We start from the raw sequence: 22130 nt of genomic DNA on the forward strand, positions 1-22130 counted from the left end.
CACCACGTTTTAGTAGAAATTGGCCTTCCAAAAACTGGTCCTTTCCTGCCACGGACAGACCCCAAAGAGGTAGATACAGGCGCCCGAGGGGCAGAGGACAACCACAAGGATCGTACAGAGGCAGACAATGGCAAGCTCCTACACAAAGAGGTGGTGGACAACTCAGTCTTTCAGAAAGCATACCCAATGACTTTCCCCTTTGCAGGCCAACCAGGTCTCAAATGGCAGCCCCCTTAGGAGGAAAGCTGGCACTATTCTCAAAAAATTGGCATGTTGTCACAAAGGACAAATGGATCCTGGACATTATAAACAGAGGCTACAAATTCCACTTTCATACCCTTCCAAAAATGAGAGGCATGCCAAAACTGCCAGACAATCAAAGGGCAGTGTCACAAAAGCAAATTTCAGATCTTATAAACATGAAAGCTATTCAAGAGGTACCTACACACGAACAAGGTCAAGGTTTTTATTTCTGGTGCCAAGGAAGGGAAAAGATTGGAGACCTATTTTGGATCTTTCCATCCTAAACACATTCCTACTCATATCAAAATTCAAGATGCTCACTCTACAGCAACTTCTTCCCATGCTGGGCAAGGAGTCTTGGCTGGTAAAATTGGACCTCAAGGAGGCATACCTGCATGTCCCAATCAGACAAAATTGCAGAAGATACCTCAGATTTCTTGCAGGTTCAACCCATTATCAATTCTCTGCATTGCCCTTTGGCTTATCTACTGCGCCTAGAGTATTCATGAAATGCCTGGCATCAGTAATTGCCTACTGCAGACTTCAAGGGATACAAATATACCCTTATTTGGACGACTGCCTGATCCAAGCGGACAGCAAGCACATTCTTCGGAAACATCTGACTTATGTAATAATGTTATTAAAGTCTCTGGGATACACAGTCAACAAAGAGAAATCAAGGCTGATACCCTCTCGAAATATAATTTTCCTGGGTGCCAATTTGGACACAAACACCCAGATGGCCTACCTCACGCCAGAGAAGCAGGGGCAACTAATTCAATATTTCAAAACACTGGCAAATTGCACCAGGCTGACTGCAAGGAAAATCCTGCAGGCTCTGGGATTCATGGCATCTTGCATCTTGCTAATCCCACGTGCAAAGCTGCATATGAGAAAACTACAATGGTACCTAAAAAACATATGGTCTCAACACAGCCACAGTTTGGAAACAATAATACCACTACTTCCATGTCTGCAAAAGGAATTTCTGTGGTGGAGCAGTGAACAAAAAGCCAATAACAAACCAAGAATTAATCCACGACCTGTCCCAAGAATCACCACATCAAATTCAGTCGGTAGCTACCGACTGAATTTGATGTGGTGATTCTTGGGACAGGTCGTGGATTAATTCTTAATTTCTGTGGTGGGCTCAAGCATGTCAAGCAAACGCAGGTCTTCCATTCAGCAAGCCTCAAGCAAATCAAGTCATCACAACAGACGCCTCGGACTACGCCTGGGGGGGGGGGGGGGGGGCGCACATGACAGACCGGTGCATTCAGGGCAAATGGTCCCAAAAAGAAAAGCACCTTCACATCAATCAAAAAGAAATGCTAGCAGTAATAAATGCTATTATAGCTTTCAAGGACCTTCTACAACCAGGTCAACTATTGATAAGAACGGACAGCACCACAGTTATGTGGTACATAAACAAGCAGGGAGGAACACATCCTATCCCCTATGCAGACTGGCCATATCACTTTGGAACATGGCCATGGACTTACAAATGGAACTACAAGCACAGTACTTGCCAGGCAAGGAAAACACGCTGGCAGACAACCTAAGCAGAAGTATGACAGATCCACACGAATGGATGTTGCATCCAAAAGTTTTTACAGAAATAATCCAAGAATGGGGAAGGCCAGACATAGATCTCTTTGCCCCCCACAAAAATCATCAATTGACAAAATTCTGCTCGAGGGACTTCCACCCAAAGGCCTGGAGAGTGGACGCGCTCTCTTTCAGCTGGACATCAATGACAGTTTATGCCTTCCCGCCTCTTCCTCTGCTGCCCACAGTCCTATTGAAGACCAGAGCAGACAGACCAAAGATGATCCTCATTGCTCCGGACTGGCCAAGGCAACACTGGTACCCACTCCTGAGGAGCCTGACTCATTCCCCTCCATGGACCCTGCCTCTAATGCCTCTTCTTCTGACTCAGCACAGCTTCAAAACTCTTCACAGTCAGCTAAAAACACTCAATCTAGCCGCATGGAAGATTCCTTAGCATCACAGCAGGCCCTACTCTCCAAGGAGGTGCAGGATGTCATTTTGGAGGCCAGAAGGCCATCAACTAGAAAACCTTACTCCGCAAAATGGAAACGATGTTCTTCATTCCACATTGCTGCAGACCTAACACTTGGGTAGTCCGCTGTCCCAGTCGGCCCGAATACCAAAGTATATGGCTGACGTCGGTCAAGGCGCATTAGTCTGGCGTCAGGACGTCAGGGTACAAATGCGCATGACCGACGTCATTTCCTCAGTCTTTTTTGCCACATGGTCCGATGCAGAAGCAGTTTTGCGAGTGCAGGTTGGCGTTCTGAAATTTTCTGAAGTCGGAGTTTCAGACCGAATCAAAGTTGGCTAAGTACCCCGTTGGGGAATATTTTGGTTTTTTCTTGCCTCAGTATTTAACCGGATGTCAGAAAAAGTGAATAACTGTATTTCTTGTGAGAAACAGATACCTCATAGGGATTACCATACCTTGTGTATACCTTGCTTAGGGCCTGAGCACGACGTTGTTGGATGCCGCTCTTGTGCTAGATTTAACAAACGCACTATTAAGAGAAGGTTAGACTGTGCCAGGTTAGTTTTTGGGAAGCGTTGTAATTATAAAATGCCGTCGGATGCTCCGACGCCTTCGCCCAAAAGCGCAAGGACAAAGCAGCAAAGCCTAGATTGGAAGAACCGTCAGTCCCGGACGTCGGTTCTTTAGAAGGCTCAGTGGAGCCGGAGGTTCTGCCAGGAGTTTCTTTGGAGTCTCAGGGAGAGACTTTACTGTTACAGGATGTGTCCTCTCAGGAGGTAGGCCAGGCTGAAGGGGCTTCTCAGGTGGCTGTTCTTCCCTCTCTTCCTAAGGTGGTTAGAGCCTCCCCTTCTGTTTCCCAGGCTTCTTTGAGAGGCAGGCCAGGTTTAACTTCAGTGGGGTTTCTCCTAGCTCTTCAGGATCTTTGCCTAAGAAACATATGCTTAAAATGGCAGAAGATTTGATTACTATGATTAGAGGTTCTATGCCCCCTCCTGATAAGAGGCCTAGGGTGGAACCTGAGTTTGAGAGTTTTGAGCAGTGTTCAGAGGCTTCTGAGTCTTGGCTGAAGACTTGCAGGAGTATCCTCCTTATTCTGATTCTGATGTGGATGATTCTACTCCTTCTGCTTCTCCTCCTGAGGATTTTTCATTTTCAGAGACTCTTCATTCCATGAGGGAGCATTTTAAATGGGAAGGTCAAGATTTCTCTGATTCCAGGAAGAGGCTTAGGGAATTTTTGTTTTTACCCCAGCATAGGCCTTTAGCTATACCTCCTGTTCTGAATGTGGTGGAAGATGTTTTTGCAGAGGCTTCCCTGAACCCTGATTCTTTGCCTCCTGCCCCAGTCAAACCAGATAGGTACTATAGGGTGCCTGAAGCTCATAAGTATCTTTTTAAGAGTCCTAGGGCAGACCCGGAAACTGTCTCTCAGGGGCCTAAAGGGGTTAAGGCTTCTGTTGTTAAAAATCCTGTTCCTCCTGATAAAGAGGCAAGGGCTTTGGATAGATGGGGAAAGAAAGTGTATACTTCTTCCACTTTAGCCATGAGGGCGTTGAATTGCCAGTTTCACATGTTAAAATATCAAAATTATCTCCTTTCACAATTGAAGTCTAAGGTGGATGCTCTGGCGGAAGGTATTGAGTGTAAAGAGTTGCAGGATTTAGTTCATGTGTCTGAACAGGTGGGTAAGCATTCCTTGCAATGTGGTTTTGATGCTGTGCAGGCCTCCTCGAGGGTGGCTGCCACTGGTTCTGTTCTTCGTAGGCATGCCTGGTTGAGGGATCAGAATTTAGCTGAGCATGTTAAGACAAGGATTTTGGATGCTCCATTACAGTCTGACGTGTTGTTTGGTTCGCCTGTGGAAGCAGTTTTAAAGAAAATGGAGGACAAGGCTAAGTCTATGCAGACTGTTAAAGATTTTTTGCAGGTGCAGCCTCCGAAGTTTAGTAGAAATTGGCCTACTAAGGGATGGACATATCCTGCTTATGATTCCCAGTCTAGGGGTAGGTCTAGACGTGGTAGGGGCAGAGCTCAAGGTTCTTTTAGGCCTAGAACAGGGAGTTCACCTGCTCAGTCTTCTGGTGAGGGCAGGGGTCAGTCCTTTCGTAAACAGACCCAATGACATGCCTTTTCAGCTGCCAGTACATTCTCGTCTGGCAGCACCTTTGGGAGGAAGGCTGGCTCTTTTCAAAGAAAATTGGGATTTAATTACCCAAGACAGATGGGTATTGGATATCATTCACCACGGTTACAGGTTTTATTTCCATACCTTGCCTCCTTTCAAAGGCATGCCAAACATTCCTCCTCTACAAAGAAAAGAGGCTCACAAGCAAGTTTCTCTGTTACTCCAAATAGGGGCCATTCAGCCGGTTCCTGTGCCAGAAAGGGGCCTAGGATTTTATTCTCGCCTGTTCCTAGTACCAAAGAAGGGGAACACGTGGAGACCAATTTTGGATTTATCTATCCTCAACACTTATCTGGACATTCCCAAGTTCAAAATGTTGACGTTACAACAGCTTTTACCTCTGCTGGGCAAAGATCACTGGATGGTAACTTTAGATCTCAAGGAGGCTTACCTTCATGTGCCTATCAGACTAAGTTGCAGGAAGTATCTGCGTTTTCGAGCTGGGAATTCCCATTATCAGTTCTCTGCATTGCCCTTTGGCTTATCTACTGCGCCCAGAGTATTCACAAAGGTTCTGGCTCCAGTGATAGCTTACTTCAGGCTAAAAGGAATACAAATCTATCCTTACTTGGACGACTGCCTGATTCTGGCTCAAGAAAAGGAAGACCTTTACAGCATTTGGAATATGTGATAGCAGTGCTAAGATGCCTAGGGTATTCTGTGAACGAAATAAAGTCCAGTCTAGTACCCTCTCAAGACATGTGCTTTCTGGGTGTGAGACTGAATACAGCAGCCCAGATGGCCTTTTTAACCCCGGACAAACAAAAGAATCTTTCCATTTACTTCCATCAACTATCTCTTCAGTCCGGGCTGACTGCAAGGACAGTCCTTCAAGCCTTAGGGTTCATGGCATCTTGTATTCTGGTGCTTCCCAATGCCAAACTGCATATGAGGAAGCTGCAATGGTATCTCAAAAATGTATGGACACAGCACTGCCAGGATTTGGACACTGTCATTCAAATAATACCTTGCATTCAACAGGAATTTTTGTGGTGGGCTCAGGAATGTCACCTAAACAAGGGACTCTCTGTGACCCGGCCAGAGGCGAGTCAGATTCTAACGACAGATGCCTCAGACATTGCTTGGGAGCTCATCTAAATGGAAAGTGGATACAAGACAAGTGGCCTGCCAGACTACAGCATCTACATATCAACATGAAGGAGATGTTAGCAGTCCAGTTTGCATTAATGGCTTTCAAGGAGTTACTTCTTCCAGGGCAGGTGTTGATTCTAACAGACAACACAACTGTCATGTGGTACATCAACAAACAAGGGGGAACACATTCTTACCCGTTATGCAGGCAAGCAATGATTTTATGGGAGACTGCGCTCAGCTTGCAACTAACTCTTCAGGCAAGGTTTCTGCCGGGAGCACAGAACTCCTTAGCAGATGTGTTAAGCAGACAAATCATGGATCCCCACGAGTGGAAACTGGATCTTCATGTATTTCGGAAATTGACAGTGTCATGGGGAACTCCAGACATAGATCTTTTCGCTTCTCCACTAAACCACCAGCTGCCAAAGTTTTGCACAAAGAGGTTTCATCACACAGCTTGGAAAGTGGATGCTCTTTCTTTCAGTTGGAAAAATCTTCATGTGTATGCCTTTCCACCTCTGCCTCTTCTCCCAAAGGTGCTCCTAAAGGTCAGACAAGACAAGCCAAGGATGATTTTAATAGCTCCAGATTGGCCTCGGCAACACTGGTACCCATTACTGAGGAGTCTGGTAAGGAAGCCTCCATGGCCTTTACCTTTGATTCCGCACCTGTTGTCTCAGAGGGACGGTCATCTACTCAATGTCAAGCTTCACTCTCTTCATCTAACAGCCTGGCATATTCTGTTTTGAAACACAGCAGGTCTCAACTTCCTCAACAAGTTTTAAATGTGATTATGGAAGCCAGAAGACCTAGTACAAGGAAAGTGTACGCAGAAAAATGGAAGAGATTTTTATTTTGGAGTGCAGCAAAGAATTTGGAGATTTCTGAGCCTAGTTTGAGTGTGGCTCTTCAATATCTTACTGAGTTATTGGACAAAGGTTTGTCTTTTTCTTCCATTAAGATTCATGCTGCAGCAATTTCAGCTCACTATGATTGTGACCCACCATTGTTTTCTCATCCTTTGTTCAAGCAATTTCTTAGAGGGGCAAAGAATATAAGACCCCCACGTAGAGCTCCTACACCTGCTTGGGATCTCAATTTTGTGTTGGAGAAACTTACTCTACAACCTTTTGAACCTGCAGCTACTGCTGAATTGAAATACTTGTCATGGAAGACTGCTTTTTTGTTGGCCATTACTTCTGCAAGAAGGGTTTCTGAATTGCAGGCCCTTATGGCGGTTGAGCCTTTTTTGATTTTCCATAAGGATAGGGTATCATTACGTACTAATCCTTCCTTTATGCCTAAGGTGGTTTCTAGTGTGGCTTTAAACCAAACTATTCATTTGCCTACTTTCTATGCAGATCCCCAAAATAAGGGGGAAAAGATTTTGCACACTTTAGATGTACACAGGCAGTTGCGTTATTATTTAAGCAGGACTAAGGATTTTAGGCAGTCTCAGCAGTTGTTTGTTTCTTTTGCTTTGAGTTCTCAGGGCAAGCCTGTGTCAAAGCAAACTATTTCTAAGTGGATTGGGTTTTGCATTGCATTTTGTTATTCCCATCATGGCAAGGAGATTCCAGCTGGGATTAGGCCTCATTCCACTAGGGCTACTGCCACTTCAACAGCATTTCTAAGGGGGGTGGCAACTAAGGATATTTTGGAGGCAGCTACTTGGAGTTCAGTGCATACTTTCTCTAAGCATTACCACCTTCCTCTCTACTCTAAATCTAGGGCTGGTTTTGCCACAGCTATTTTGCAAGGCATGTTGACAGCTCCTGCTTCTTTATGATTTGCCAGCCTCCCTTACCTCTGCTTTGGGATTCTACCCAAGTGTTAGGACTGCAGCAATGTGGAATGAAGAACATAGTACAGTTTTGTACCTACCATAAATGTAGATGTTCGAGGATCCACATTGCTGCAGTCCAATTACCTCCCTCCTTCCCCTCTGTGTTTAGGGGTGGTTGTGTGGGTGAGGTTATAATCTTGTAATTTTGTATATATTGTACATATTTTTGGTGCAGGAGTGTTTGGTGTTTTTTGGTTTTGGCCTTATCTTTTTAGGGTCTTCTGACATCTGGGGCAAGAAAAGACTGAGGAAATGACGTCGGTCATGCGCATTTGTACCCTGACGTCCTGACGTCAGACTAATGCGCCTTGACCGACGTCAGCCATATACTTTGGTATTCGGGCCGACTGGGACAGCGGACTACCCAAGTGTTAGGACTGCAGCAATGTGGATCCTCGAACATCTACATTTATGGTAGGTACAAAACTGTACTTTTTTGTGTCTGGAATGAGAAAAAGAGCCAGAACCCTGGAAAACTGAATTTACCTCAAATACTACAATATTTGGCTGAGCTACTAAGCAGTGGACTTTCGTTCTCCTCCATCAAAATCCATGCCTCAGCCATTTCTGCAGAATAAAACACTGATCCTCCTTTATTCTCACCCTCTTTTAAGACAGTTCCTCAGAGGGGCTAAGAATTTCAGACCTCCAAGGAAACAACCAATACCTGCTTGGGATCTAAATTTCATTCTGGAAAAACTGACTTTGCCTCCTTTTGAGCCAGTTGCTTCATCAGATTTGCAATATTTGTCCTGGAAAACAGCTTTCCTTCTGGCTATCACTTCAGCTTGTAGAGTTTCAGAACTACAGGCCCTCATGGCTGTCCAGCCATTTATCTTCCATCAGGACAGAGTTTCATTACGAACCAACCCTTCCTTTATGCCTAAAGTGGTATCCAGGGTAGCTTTATATCAGGCCATACATTTACCTACTTTTTATCCCAATCCTCAAAACAAAGGGGAGACTGCATGGATAAGGCAATCCCAAGCAAAACAAAGACTCTTTGTACCAAAGGCAAGCGTCCAGTCTGGTGGACCCCAGCCATAAACAAACTCTACAACAAAAGGAGGAAGCTACTACAAGATAGAGCAAAATCCTTAAAAGGTAAGACACCCTTGATCACTATAAGTAAAAAACTAAGAGCTCTCATAAAATCATCCAAAGCAAATTTCGAGAGAAAAATAGCTAAAGACTCAAAAGACAATCATAAGGCCTTCTTTAGCTATGTTAGAAACCTGGGAGGAAACTCCCAGATATGCTCAGAACTAGTTCAAAATGATGTGAAGATTACTGATCCTACAGACATTGCCAACATACTGGCTGACAGGTTCAGTGCAAACTTCTCCCCTCCCTAAAAGCGAGATATCTATACCAAATGAGTGCAGTCCCCCAAACATCTCCAGCGCCCAAGTGAGAACTGCTCTCTCCAAAGCAAAAAACACAGCATCCATGGGACCCGATGGTGTCCCCGGCTGTGTGCACCACGAACTCAATGAGGAATTAAACCCACAGCTAGGACAGCTGTTTAATCAAAGTCTTACCTCTGGATACGTACCCAGGGAGTGGCGCACTGCAACTGTGGTCCCACTTCACAAAGGCGGTGCCTCCACAGACCCTGGAAATTACCGGCCCATTAGCTTGACAAGCCTTATCTGCAAAGCCATGGAGAGGATCATAATGGACCTCATAAATAAAGACATAGGGAATTTGCAGACTTTGGATCCAACCCAGTTTGGCTTTGTCAAAGGCAGATCATGCCTTTTAAACTTGGTTGACTTTTTGAAACAGTCACCAAAGCCATTGATGAGGAAAGGCAGTCCATACAGCCTACCTCGATCTGGCTAAGGCCTTCGATACAATACCCCACTCGGGTATCATTGAAAAACTCATCAGCTTAAATGTTAACCCATACATCACAAGATGGGTTGCAAACTGGCTGAGTGACAGAACCCACAGGGTCAGAGTTGCTGGCGCCATGTCAGACTCAAAGCCTGTCACAAGTGGTGTCCCACAGGGCTCAGTCCTGGGCCCACTCTTGTTTGGCATCTACTTTTCCAAGTACAAGCAAACACAGGAGGGTTATGGCTGACAAAGTTTGCAGATGACTGCAAACTGGGCCATAGTAGAAAACACATCTGACACAGATATCCTTCAGAAGGGTCTCACAGAAGCGGATAACTGGTGCCAGAGCCACGGCCTAAAGTTAAATGCCAAAAATGCATAGTCATACCCTTCGGGAAAAACAAGGTTACCCCTAGCTACCAAATAGGTGGCAATCCACTGAGCACAGAAGAAGTTATCAGGGACCTGGGGACCCAGGTTGATAGTAGTCTGTCATTCGACACCCATGTAGCTAAAGTAGTTAGGAAGACCTTCTACTTTGCCCACCTTATCTTGAAGCGTTTCTCATCTAGATCAAGGGAGGTCATAGTCTCCTTTACTCATCACTCATCAGACCAATGATTGAGTACAATGCCCCATTCGAATGTATCTGACCCGACACTTGCAGCAACTGGAGAGGGCACAAAAGATGCTCACCAAAAGGATAAAGGGTCTCAAAATCTGTCCTATGCTGCCCGACTGAAAGAACTCCAGCTCTATTCAGTCGCACCGCTTGCTCAGAGGTGACCTTTGCCTAACATACAAGGCCATGTCAAACCCAGATTTGATGAATATGCTTCACCTCAAAAATCTAGATCCATCAGAGCCACAAGGGCGGAGACTTAAACCTCGACACGGCTATTAATAGGACGTGCTGGAGAGATAGATTCATCACCCAAAGACTCCCTATGCTGTGGAACAAAATCCCGGTACATGTGAGGCAGAGCACCTCGCTGGCCTTGTTCAAGAGAAATCTTGACCAATGGATGGGAGATCGCAGATATACCCCAGGAATTACCTCAGTGTCACTGCTCGACAGAGGCACAGCAAAATAATGGGTATAGTTCCCCATACTAAAGGGGTGGCGTAAGCCACAAAACAATGGGCTAGGCTTATAAATGCCCTCGGGCAGATAGCCTAGTATGAACCTATGAACCTATTAAGAGTATAAACTGCAAGGAACCACCATGAAAAATAAAATAGAATTTAATAGGAAACGAGCGCTTTCACGCACACTCAGGTGCGCTTCATCAGGTTACATTTGAACAATGAAAACCATTCACTTATATACAAGAACAGGCTTCAATTAAACAATCCAATAAAACAATAATTAGGCAATTAAAACTACAATAGTTTCAAAATTTAAAGGAGCAATAGTTTCTTAAATACTCCAATATCAAAGCTCAGACATATAAATGCATTACAAGTAAAATTACATGGTTTTTCATCAATGAAAATATATAAATATAAATAAAAGTACATCGTAGGTTGCGCACATGTTTTCATTGTTAAAACTTCTCTACAAATTATCTGCTAGCTTAAATAACAATTTTAATCAAGCAGTACGTGCTGCAAACTAATATAAAGATAATATCAAGTTAAAATCATTTATCTCATACTAATACATATTAGTCAAAAACCTTGACATAAAATGTTAACCTTTGATGTCAAGAGCCCAGAATCAATGTTTACTAGTCCGACTAAAAAGTATAGTCGGTACACTAATGCTGTGCCTCATAACAGCAATATGGTGGGTCCATCGTAAGACTAACAATGTCCCATTAATAGGAAGTCATGCCCAAGAAGTTCTATTATACATATAGATATTACCTAATGCCTAATATCATCAAGTAGGTCATATATACAGTATGAACAATTATCAGCTAGATCAAAATGCAAAGAACAAAGACGTTAGTAAGACATAAAAACAAGAACGTAAGGTGAAGACACATATTAAAATGTGAATTCATCCACTATCTAGTTACCTATTCCTGTTCGAACAGTAGGCACTGCAATTAATTGATTTCAAACTATCTAAAAATGTGTGTTAATCTCACGATTATATAAATGAATACAAAACTGTATGTGATTAAAGTGCAGCCAAAGGCTCCTAAATTAGTAATCAAGTCATAAATTATACTATACATATTTATTATGAAGCAAGAATAGATGGGTTATGGCAGAATGGAACCTGAATCATATACATAAAAGCCAAAAGATGGGGCTGACATATGGTGTAAATGAAAAATTGTTGTAATAATGATGGAAATTCTTTAAATGAGCTTTCTCTATCAGCCTAGAATTATACAGATAATCAATATCCAGGCTAATTAGAGAGAAAAAAACAACAAAACATTCTATAGAGACCCTAGAAGAACAGGGTAGCTTTATATCAGGCCATACATTTACCTACTTTTTATCCCAATCCTCAAAACAAAGGGGAGAGATTACTACATTCCTTGGACATCCACAGGCAACTGCGTTATTATTTGGACAGAACAAAGCCTTTCAGAAAATCAGAACAGCTCTTTGTGGCCTATGCGGTAGGAGCTCCAGGAAAGCCAATTTCCAAGCAGACAATCTCAAAATGGATACCCACTGCATATGCTTTTGCTATTCCTTTCATGGCAAAACTGTTCCTACAGGCTTTAGAACTCATTCCACCAGGGCCACAGCCACCTCTGCAACCTTCCTGAGAGGAGTTCCTTCCAAGGATATCTTGGAAGCAGCCACTTGGAGTTCTGTGCATACCTTCTCCAAACACTACAACCTACCATTATACTCCAAATCTAGAGCAGGCTTTGCTACTGCAGTCTTGCAGGGCATTTTGGCTCCTCCTAGTTCCACCTAGTGCCTACCACCCCTTTCTTAGCTTTGGGATTCTACCCATCTGTTATGACTGCAGCTGTATGCACGATGAACATAGTACAGTTTTGCACCTACCATAAATGTAGATGTTCGAGTGCTAATACAGCTGCAGTCCAGGTTTCCCTCCCTCCTTCCCCTCTAGGGGTATTCTTTTATGGTGTATTTGCTTGCAACTACTGTTTTTTGATTATATTGCATTGCATTACTTCATAATTTTATGTATTGCCTTCCTTCTGGGGGCACCTGACATCTGGGGCAAGAAAAACTGAAGTACATGGCGTCGGCTGGTTCTTTTATACCCCTGTCGCACTGACGTCAGGGAAGAAGCGACGACAACCGACGCCGGACCTAGACTTTGGAATTCGGCCAACCAAGGACCCGCCTGACGGCAGGAGAACCCATCTGTTATGACTGCAGCTGTATTAGCACTTGAACATCTACATTTATGATAGGTACAAAACTGTACTTTTTGGCATTTATTTATTTTTGGTGGACTGTGTCAGTTAAGGAGGAGTTGTTCTACCAACATGAATTCCATTTTTTTTCTATAGTGCATGCTCTTGTATTGAGATGATGCTTTTGGAATTGCTTTGCCATTAGTGATTGTTCTAGTTAACTTGCCTGTCACCATATTGTTTATTATTCATTGTCATCCGTGTACGGTAGTACATAAGTAATGGAAGCAGATGTTTTATAAACACGTAAAGAGCTCTAGAGTAAGCCCTCTGCGAGCTTTTTACTGAAGTCTTTCCTTTTGGAGGGAAGAAAGTGTTCTGCGACCCTGACAAAGAATTATTGGCCACTATGGCTTTTCCTAATGTCATTATGAAGGCTCGTTTTAATTGAAAATTTTGCTTGTAATGTACAGTTTAAATGAAATGTGCATGTGTGTGCTATAGTTACAATATTTTGGTTTGTACTGTTTTTTTAATGTGTACATCCTGAATGAGTTAGTGTTTTCATTTGTATTTTATTTATTTTTTTTTTTTTTAAGGCAAACGAATGCATGTACAGTTATCCACAAGTAGACTGCGAACTGCGCCTGGGATGGGAGACAAGAGCGGCTGCTTTCGGTGCGGGAAAGAGGGACACTGGTCCAAAGAGTGTCCAGTAGATCGTCCTACACTTAATTCTGCCTATTCTTCCAGCTATGACCCTTATCCACCAGTGCGACCTGCATACCCCTCTGGGTATGGAGAGCGCTCTTATTTTGATGAACGGGATCGTTTTGGTGTTGTAGACTACTATGAGAGATATCGGGTGAGACCATATGGGTCTGCTTATGACCTCTATACAGAACGCCGGTTACCAATAGCAATTTCTCAGTCAGCTTTAAGAGATCGTCTCTCTGTTTCAACAAGCCTAGATCCATATGAGAGGCGACTGCTGCCTCCCCCATCCACATACTACGATCGAGACAGGAGTCCTCTGCGTCGCCAGTCAACGTTGACAACATCTTCGGGAACTGGATATATTTTAGAGCGCACTCGACTTTCTCCGGTCCCGTCGGTGTCCAGGAGTTCCTTCTATGAGCTGGCGCGCTCGTATTTGGATCGAACGCGATATGCTTATTAGCTTCAAGGTGAGAGTGATACAGTTGAAAGATTTTAAATTGAAATGGAGATTTCTTGGCCTTAGTGATAGTGTAGTACTGCCTTGTGCAACCAAGCGGGAGACCTGGGTTTAGGAATGACCTCTGGTCTCTTGCTCACTGGGTGGGTGTGTCGCGGAGGTGATGCGCTCATGGTCCGGCGGGAGAGCGAGAGTACACATATATATACATCCAGTGTCTTGTTGAAATGCTTGGGTAGAGGTTACCTTTCAGGATTTTTATGTCCCTTCACCAGGGAGTGTTTGAGCTGTAGTTCTGTTTCTTTGTGGTGGCTCATACATAGCAGTATTACTTGGCTTTAATGCACAGTATATTTCACTGAGTGGGGAGTGGAGTCTTTAACTTAAACTATATCTGCAACCTCTACTGCTAGTTTCCCATGGTGGAATGGAGCTGAGGTCCTGTCTTGGAAACTTTTATTGCAATTCCTGATAGTTGAGATAAATGTTTTTCCAGTTGAGATAAATGTTTTTCCAGTTTAAGCAAGTGTTTTTGCTTAAAGCAGTCTTTTTGGCTGTTTGCTTCTGTGTTGAACTGGTGACAGTAGGTATTACAGATTCAAGCTTAAGAGGTTTCTCCAAAACCTTATATGATGTAAAAGTTAAGGATGTGACATGTTCTGTTATGTTTGTGTATGTCTAAAATGTGTGCATATATGTACATGTGTTATGTTCACACAGAATGGCTGGACAAATTGAGGAAACTTTGTAACAAATAGAAGCACATGGGTGTCTTGTGGTGCAGGAATGTTCAGTATTTACCTATTTTTGGAGTGTTTTTAACTTTTTCTGTGCTTTTGTCATATGTATGTGATGTGTAGAGAATGATGACATGGCAGTACAACATTCCTAGATGGTTTGGCATGAATTTGAGAAACTTCCTTGGTTACTGCCTGTTGGTCTGTATATCTGTAACTGGCAGCAAAGATGTTTGTAACCTTGTCACTAAGGTTATAGCATACTGGAAATTATGATGCAGGAATTCATGCACAGCAATTGAACTTGAAAGGTGACTATAGGTTACATAGTGATATAGTAAACCAATGGAAACAGTTTAAATGTTGCAGTAATTGTGGCACTGTCCTGCACAAATTAGTGATTCAGGGTTGTTTTTGAAAGCCTCTTTCTAGCTAGCATCTGTGTTTCAGTAGTTTCATAGAATTATTACCATCTGTACTAGATCTTTTGTAGTAATTCCCAAATAAAACAAAACTGGATACCTTTACTGGATTAGTGCTACAGGATTGTAGCCTTTGCTGCACCACACATTTTTTCATTGTGATATTCCTGTACATTGTATGAATCAGTGTTTTAATTGTGTAAAAGTGTCTTGTGTTAAAACCCCTTTTTTGTGGGGCTTGCAGGATATACCCAGTTGCTGCCCTTTTTGTATACCCAGTGAACCCATTGGTTACTCCACTGGGGCAACAGTCCTCCTGCCAATGTCTTCCTTGGCAGAGGCAAGAGTTAGTTGTTAGGGTCCAGGCCAGTTTGTAGATCTGTTGACTATCCTGCTCTTACCCTCTTGTCAGTTTGCAAGACCTGCTACAGCTGCCTCAGGAGGTACATATAATATTTCTGTACATGTAGAACCCTTGCAGTGTGGGTACACAAGGCTGTTCATGCTGATGGTAATACATCTGCATTCCTCAAGCAGTCACCAGTGCTCACTCCTGCCTTCCTCCAACCGTCCATCCAGCACTCATGGTGCTAGTTGAATGAGTCTAGCATGCAGTCAGGTCTTTGTCCCTCTGCATCATAGGTTCAGGTTTTGTTAAAATATGATTATATATGAAGTGACTTGAGGTGGTTAAGTGATTTTGTTCACATTTTAATATTAGGGGAATTGTTTAAAGGATGTAGTTGTTTTGTACTGTGGTATTATTGCAGTGTTATATAAATTACTTAGAATTGTTGTCACATTCTTAAGTATTGAGTTTGGAAGGTTTAGTGGAGTGTAAATCAAGTGTCTGATGATCCCATCAGTGGAAGCTTTGTCAACTACAGTTTGTAGCTGCCTTGCTGATTTTGTGGCCATTTTCTGAATGCTAGTTTCAGTTATTTGTAGGAGGTTGCATATCGTTCTTGCCTGTCTTGTGTGTGTGAAATTACTTATGAATTTCTGTTGGAGTAGAGGTTTAACACTATCCAAATATTTTATGTGCTTTGGGGAGAGTGATTTTCTGAAGCAATTCCTGATTTAAAGACTCATAAATCCCACTTGGTGGAATGTACTGCTCTGACAGCTTGTTCTACTCCTCTTGATAACATCTGCAGTTTGTTTTAAAAGTCATCTTCAGTTCTAAACCTAAAAGTGCAGCTTATTTCCAAGTTGCCCTGTCTGTCATTATGCCACCCCCAAAAAATGTAGCGAGTAGGATTTCTAGACAGTATGCTGTTCAGTTATGATGGCTACATAAAGCTAAACTGGCTTGTAACAGCTGACCTTTTAAGTTCAAGCTAAGCTGTTGAATCAGTGTGTATGACTATTAAAAGAAATGTACATAACCATGCACTTTAATAACCTTGCTCCATTTGGGCATGGCTTCAAAGCAAACTCTTTAGAAATACCAGCTGCTGTTTTAAACTTTGTACAAATCAAACCAAACTTACAAAAAACTTGTATTAAGACTGTTAACTGGCTGAGAGAGTTAGTACAGCAGCTGCTAGAATCTTGCTTTATAAAATGTGCCAGTTCTGCAGTGGTAAAACTGCACTACCTTAAATTAAAGTATGGCGTGAACACTTCCTGAAATTTTTCATAATATGAGATGAGGTTTTATGGCCTGATTTCTTTTATATTTACATGACAAAATCTTAATGTTTAGTGTAGTCTGAGTTTAATGTAATCTGCAACTGACTTGTCTGTCAGTGCTTAATTGAGAAATGTTTTGCTACTGGGAGAAAGTTGGTAGAAGCAAAGCTTTGTCTAGAGTGTACACTGTTCATAAATTGGTTTAGGAGCCAAATGCAGTATGCCTGTTTAATGTATAGAATTCTAAACTGCATTTGTTATATTACTTTTGTGGTATAGGCTAGGTCTAGTGAGGTTTTGCCTTTTGATGTAAGGGTCAGCATTATATTGAGCTTTTTTGAGAAAAATGGGTTGGGGAAAGACCACTGTTGTGGTCATTGTTTTGGTAGTTTACTAAAGTGACTAAACCTATTAATTACAATGCAGTGTACAAGATTTCTTTATAGATGTCTTAGTATCTTTTTACAAATTTGCCATTTGTACATGGAGCTATTGCCTCTTTCTCACCACAATTTGTTTTTGAAGGGGGGTGGGTGGGATGTTTCACCTGTGTGTCTTGGAGAGGTGGGAGGAGCAGATTGCATTAACTCTGTGTAAAGTAGCCTAGAAGAGGCTTTGAGGCCTCTTAGAAGTCAGCATCTTTCATCTGAGTTAACTTGTTTATATTTCAGCTAAACACAGGTGTTAAATTTTAAGAATTTAATCTCCTCTTCCTTGGAAGATGGTTTCTTGGTTTTCACAATAGAATTTGTTGAGGAGATGAATGCTGGTGTGAAACCTCTCTCTCTTACACACGGGCAGCAGAAATCACATTCAGGATGTAGCTCAGTGGAAACATTTTTCCACCCTTTGGGACAGTCTGAGGCTTCTTCTGATTGGGTGCATTACATGCCAGCCTGATCTGAGATGTCTCTTTTAACCTCCCCTTTTTGTGCCACTCAGAAGAGAACTAAATACATTTTCTGTTTTTGTCTAGCGATCTTCATCTTTTCATTTTCTCATTATTGAGAGAGTTGGTTGCCCAGCTTCCTGAAACAAGTACTGCTGGTGAAAAAATGTAAAATCTTTACTGACATTCTTGATACCTGTTGTGCCTTTGACCTCTGCATGCCTTACCTCATTTTCTGTGTAGTTATTATAATAGTTGAAGATGTATCGTCACTGGGCTCTACTGTAAGGGGCATTTCTAAGAACACTCCTAGCTACCCCCAAAGAAGCACAGAGTAGGAGGCAGACATATTTCATTCTGGCTTTGCTGTCAGGGGGCCTATAGAGCTCTATACCTGAATTCATGGTTATTTTTCTCCCTTTTATCTCTAATTTTTGGACCCTCGTGTCTGGTTATACTCAAAAGAAAGAAAAAAATTGCTTAAATTGTAGAGTTTACTTACATTGTTGGACCACTAGGATGGTTAGATTTTAAACTCCCCATTTATATTTGGATCTGGTAGGTACTGTCAAGTCTGTACACTTTTTAAGTGGGCATAGAACCGTCTTGTAGCTACCCACTGAACTGAGACTGTGTCTGGGGATTTGCTGAGATCTTTCCTGTTTTCATTTTGTCTCAAATTCTTCTTCGAAGATAGAAGATTGTGTAGTGATCCTCCAGAAGAGGAGACAGGATGTGTTGCATGTGGAAGGCTATCAAGAACTCAGCCAATTTGGTCTTTTCTGTACACACACTGGTCACTCGCACCAACATCCCTGGTAGAGATGCTCAGTCCAAAGGTCAAATGATAGTACAGCTCGAGAAGTGAAATAAAATCTGATACCAATGTGATGACTAGATCCATAGAAGTCAGTAATTTTAGACTGCCTTTGCAAAGGCTCTTCTACCTCTGAATATGCAAATTAATCTTAGGTAGGCAGGGACAGAAGCATTTCCAGCTGCAAATTTATCCTACCTTGCAGCACTCAAATGTGTTGCCTTGATTAATTTTTTTTGTGGTGCTTTTTGCTTCCTTAAAACAAGAGTCCTTCAGTGAACTGCTTGTGTAGTTTTTGCTTTCCATTGTCTGAAAGCTACAGCCATTACTCATGTTTTTATACTAAGCTGGGGGAGTTGTTTAAAAGTGTACTTGGTCCACAGCTTGTGGTCATTACCAGGCTTTGACTGTTTAGAAATTGTCTGCTGTGTGGTGCAAAGTCTAACTGTGACACACGTGTGTGAGTGGTGTGTGTGTGTGTGTGTGTGTGTGTGTGTGTGTGTGTGTGTGTGTGTGTGTGTGTATGTATATGTATATGTATATATATATATATATATATATATATATATATATATGTATGTATATGTATATAGTTTCATAGGGCAGATAGCCTAGTACTAAACTGAGGCATTTGCAAGCCTAGCCCTAGAGATGTGGCTTTCGCCACCCCATGTAGTGCTACTAAGGTGTATAGAATAAATTTAGAATACTGTGCCTTTGTCTAGTAGTGACACATTGAAGACCCCCTTACTTATTAAAATTAGTTTTCTGTGCCTCTGTTAAGTAGCGATACAGGGGTGACCCCCGGGGTAAACCTACGATCTCCCATCCACTCGTCAAGATTTCTCTTGAAGAGAGTCAGTGAGGGGCTCTGCCTAACATGGACTGGGATTTTGTTCCAGAGTATGGGAAGCCTCTGAGTTATGAACCTGTCCCTCCAGCATGTTCTATTCATATTTGTACTGTGGTTTAAATCTTTGGCTCTCGTGGTTCTTATGGATTTTGATTTTTTGAGGTGGAGCATGTCCATCAATTCCTGGTTGGACATGGCCTTGTGTGTCGGACACAGATCACCTCTGAGCAAGCGGTATGCTACTGAATAGAGCTGGAGTTTCTTTAGCCTGGCAGCATATGACATATGTTGGAAACCCTTGATCCTCTTGGTGAGGTACTTCTGGGGTCTCTCCAGCTGTTTTAAGTGCCGGGTGAGGTACATACCAAATGGGGCATTGTACTCAATCATGGGCCTGATAAGGGAGGAGTACAGGGGCACGATGACCTCCTTTGATCTGGGTGTGAACCCCTTCATGATAAGGTGGGCAAGGTAGAAAGTCTTTCTAACCACTTTGGCAACGTGGGTGTCAAATGAGAGGTCACTATCAACTTGGGTCCCCAGGTCTCTGATTACTTTTTCGGTACTCAGTGGGTTACTGTCTATGTGAAAATTTGTGGGTATTTTGTTTTTCCCAAAGGGGATGACTGTACATTTCTTGGCATTCAGTTTAAGACCGTGATTCCGGCACCAGTTTTCCGTTTCGGTGAGGCCTTTATGTAGGATGTGTGAGTCAGCTGGTGTATCGACTATGGCACCTAGTTTGCAGTCATCTGCGAACTTTGTCAGCCACAACCCTCCCATGTTTGCTTTCACATCTGTGAAGTAAATGCTGAACAAGAGGGGTCCCAGGACAGAGCCCTGTGGGACACCACTTGTTACTGGCTTTGAGTCTGACATGGCTCCCACAATTTTGACTTTATGGGTTCTGTTCTTTAGCCAGTTTGCAACCCATCTTGTACATATGGATTTACTTTTAAGCTGTTTAGCTTTTCTATGATCCCAGAGTGGGGTGTTGTGTCGAAGGCTTTAGCCAAGTCCAGGTAGGCTGTGTGGACTGCCTTGCCCTCATCAATGGCTCTAGTGACTGTTTCGAAAAAGTCAACCAGGTTCAAAAGGCAGGATCTGCCTTTTACAAAGCCAAACTGGGTGGGATCAAGTGTCTGTAGGTCCCCAGTGTCGTTGTTTATGAGTTCCATAATTCTTTCCATAGCTTTGCAAACCAGGCTGATCAAGCTTATGGGGCGGTAGTTCCCAGGGTCTGTAGTGGAGCCTCCCTTGTGGAGTGGTACCACTGTTGCTGTACGCCAGTGTTCAGGTACATATCCTGTAGTAAGGTAAAGTTAAATAACATTTTTATATGCGGGTTTAGCTCCTCTTGGAGTTCACGTATCACGCAGCCGGGGATACCATCAGGTCCCATAGATGCTGTGTTTTTTGCTTTGTTGAGGGCGGTTCTCACCTGGACATCAGAGATGACAGGGAGGTTACATTCAGCTGGGATGAGTATTTCTTCCTTTGGAGGTGAGGGAGGGGAGAAATTTGCACTGAACCTGTCTGCCAGAATGTTGGCAATATCTGTGGGTTCGGTAAATTTTTTGTCATTGTCTACTAACTCTGAGCATATCTGAGTGTTTCCGCCCAGGTTTCTAACATAACTGAAGAATGCCTTGTGGTTATCTTTAGTGTCCTTGGCGATTTTTCTCTCAAAGCTGGCCTTGGATATTTTTATGAGAGAACGTAGCTTTCTACTAGTGCTGATCAGAGATGCCTTCCCTTTATGGGATTTTGCTCTGTCTTGCAGTAGCTTCCTTCTTTTGTTATACAATTTGTTTATGGCTGGGGTCCACCAGTCAGGACGCTTTCCTTTGGTGTAGAGGGTCTTGGTTTTATTTGGGATTGCACGATCCATGCATTCTTGGAGATGTCCGTAGAAAGCATTTGTGTAGGATTCAGCATTGTGGGATGTGGTTTCCATTGGCCCTGAGGGCTTAAATGATGCCATCTCAGTCTTGAGAAGTGTAAAGTCGGCTTTTGAGAAGTTTCTCACTGTAGTCTTTTGCGCTGGGGGTGGAGGTGGTAAATGTATATCCAGGGCGATTAGTTTGTGATCAGATCTCACCAGTGAGGGCAATACTTCCGGTGTGGACCATTTTGTCCCCATGTTTGTGATGATCAGGTCTAGTATATTATCCCCCCCTTGTGGGAGAGGTGACTAGCTGTTCCATTGCATTTGAGTTTATGAATTCCAGGAACCTTTGGGCTAGGGTATTAGGGCTAGAATAGTGCACCCAGTCTATGTTAGGGTAGTTGAAGTCTCCCAATATGATGGTATTTGGTGAGACATTCATATCTTCCAATGTCTTCAGGAAGGCTGAGTGGGGTTCTTGAGATTGGGAGGGTGGTCTGTAACATGCAACCAGTTGTATAGCAGTTTTGCCTATGGTTAGCTGCACCTGGATGGTCTCCGATGCTTCATGAGTTGCCACTAACCTAGAGGTGTGGGTATCCTTGATGAATATGGACACTCCCCCTCCCTTTGTGGTTCGGCCCGGGTTTTGGGGCCGAAAAGCATGATATGAGGTAAAGACTGGTAGCGCTGGGGTGCTCTCAGGAGCCTTGACCAGGTCTCGGTTACAGTACAGACATCGATGTTCTCCATACTGAGGAGTGCTTCGAGAGCCTGCATCTTGAGATTTAGACTTCTGGCATTGAGCAGCATTACCCTTAATTTTTTTCCATTTTTGTTTTCTAAGGAGGTGGGTTTGTCTTTTGAGCCTTGCGTAAAAAAGGCACTATGGGGTTGGCAAGATCCTTGGCCAATATCCGGAAGCCCAGTGGTGACAAGTGCAAGCCGTCCCTTGCGAAGCAGCGTGGCTTGTCCAGCATGTCATCCCAAGCAGACAGACATTGGATCCCCCTAGAATGACACCAGTAATTGAGCCAATTATTAAAGCTGATCATCTTGTCTTTGTATTGTGGCATCATTCTTGGTGAGGGCAGGATGCTGCTTAGGGTCAGGGTCATACCAGCCTGGGCTACATAATCATAGAGCTCCTCAATGTCTCTTTTCATGTAGTCCA

General features: G+C 43.0%; 1 protein-coding gene across 2 annotated transcripts in view; it reads left to right on the forward strand.

Moving 5' to 3' along the window:
* The window catches only part of LOC122805663 (RNA-binding protein 4-like), a 269072-nt gene that overhangs the window by 151992 nt on the left and 94950 nt on the right, over positions 1 to 22130 (forward strand). Inside the window, exon 3 of one of the 2 annotated variants that reach the window (XM_044075975.1) lies at positions 13138 to 13725. The exons of the other annotated variant lie outside the window; for it this stretch is intronic. Within the exon in view, the coding sequence (XP_043931910.1) occupies positions 13138 to 13718 (581 nt within the window). The 3' untranslated portion in view covers positions 13719 to 13725. The remainder of the gene's footprint in view (positions 1 to 13137; positions 13726 to 22130) is intronic. 2 annotated transcript variants of the gene reach the window in all.

This window comes from Protopterus annectens, chromosome 6.part1 (assembly GCF_019279795.1).
Source record: "Protopterus annectens isolate FY-2018-M chromosome 6.part1, PAN1.0, whole genome shotgun sequence".
NCBI lineage: Eukaryota > Metazoa > Chordata > Ceratodontiformes > Protopteridae > Protopterus > Protopterus annectens.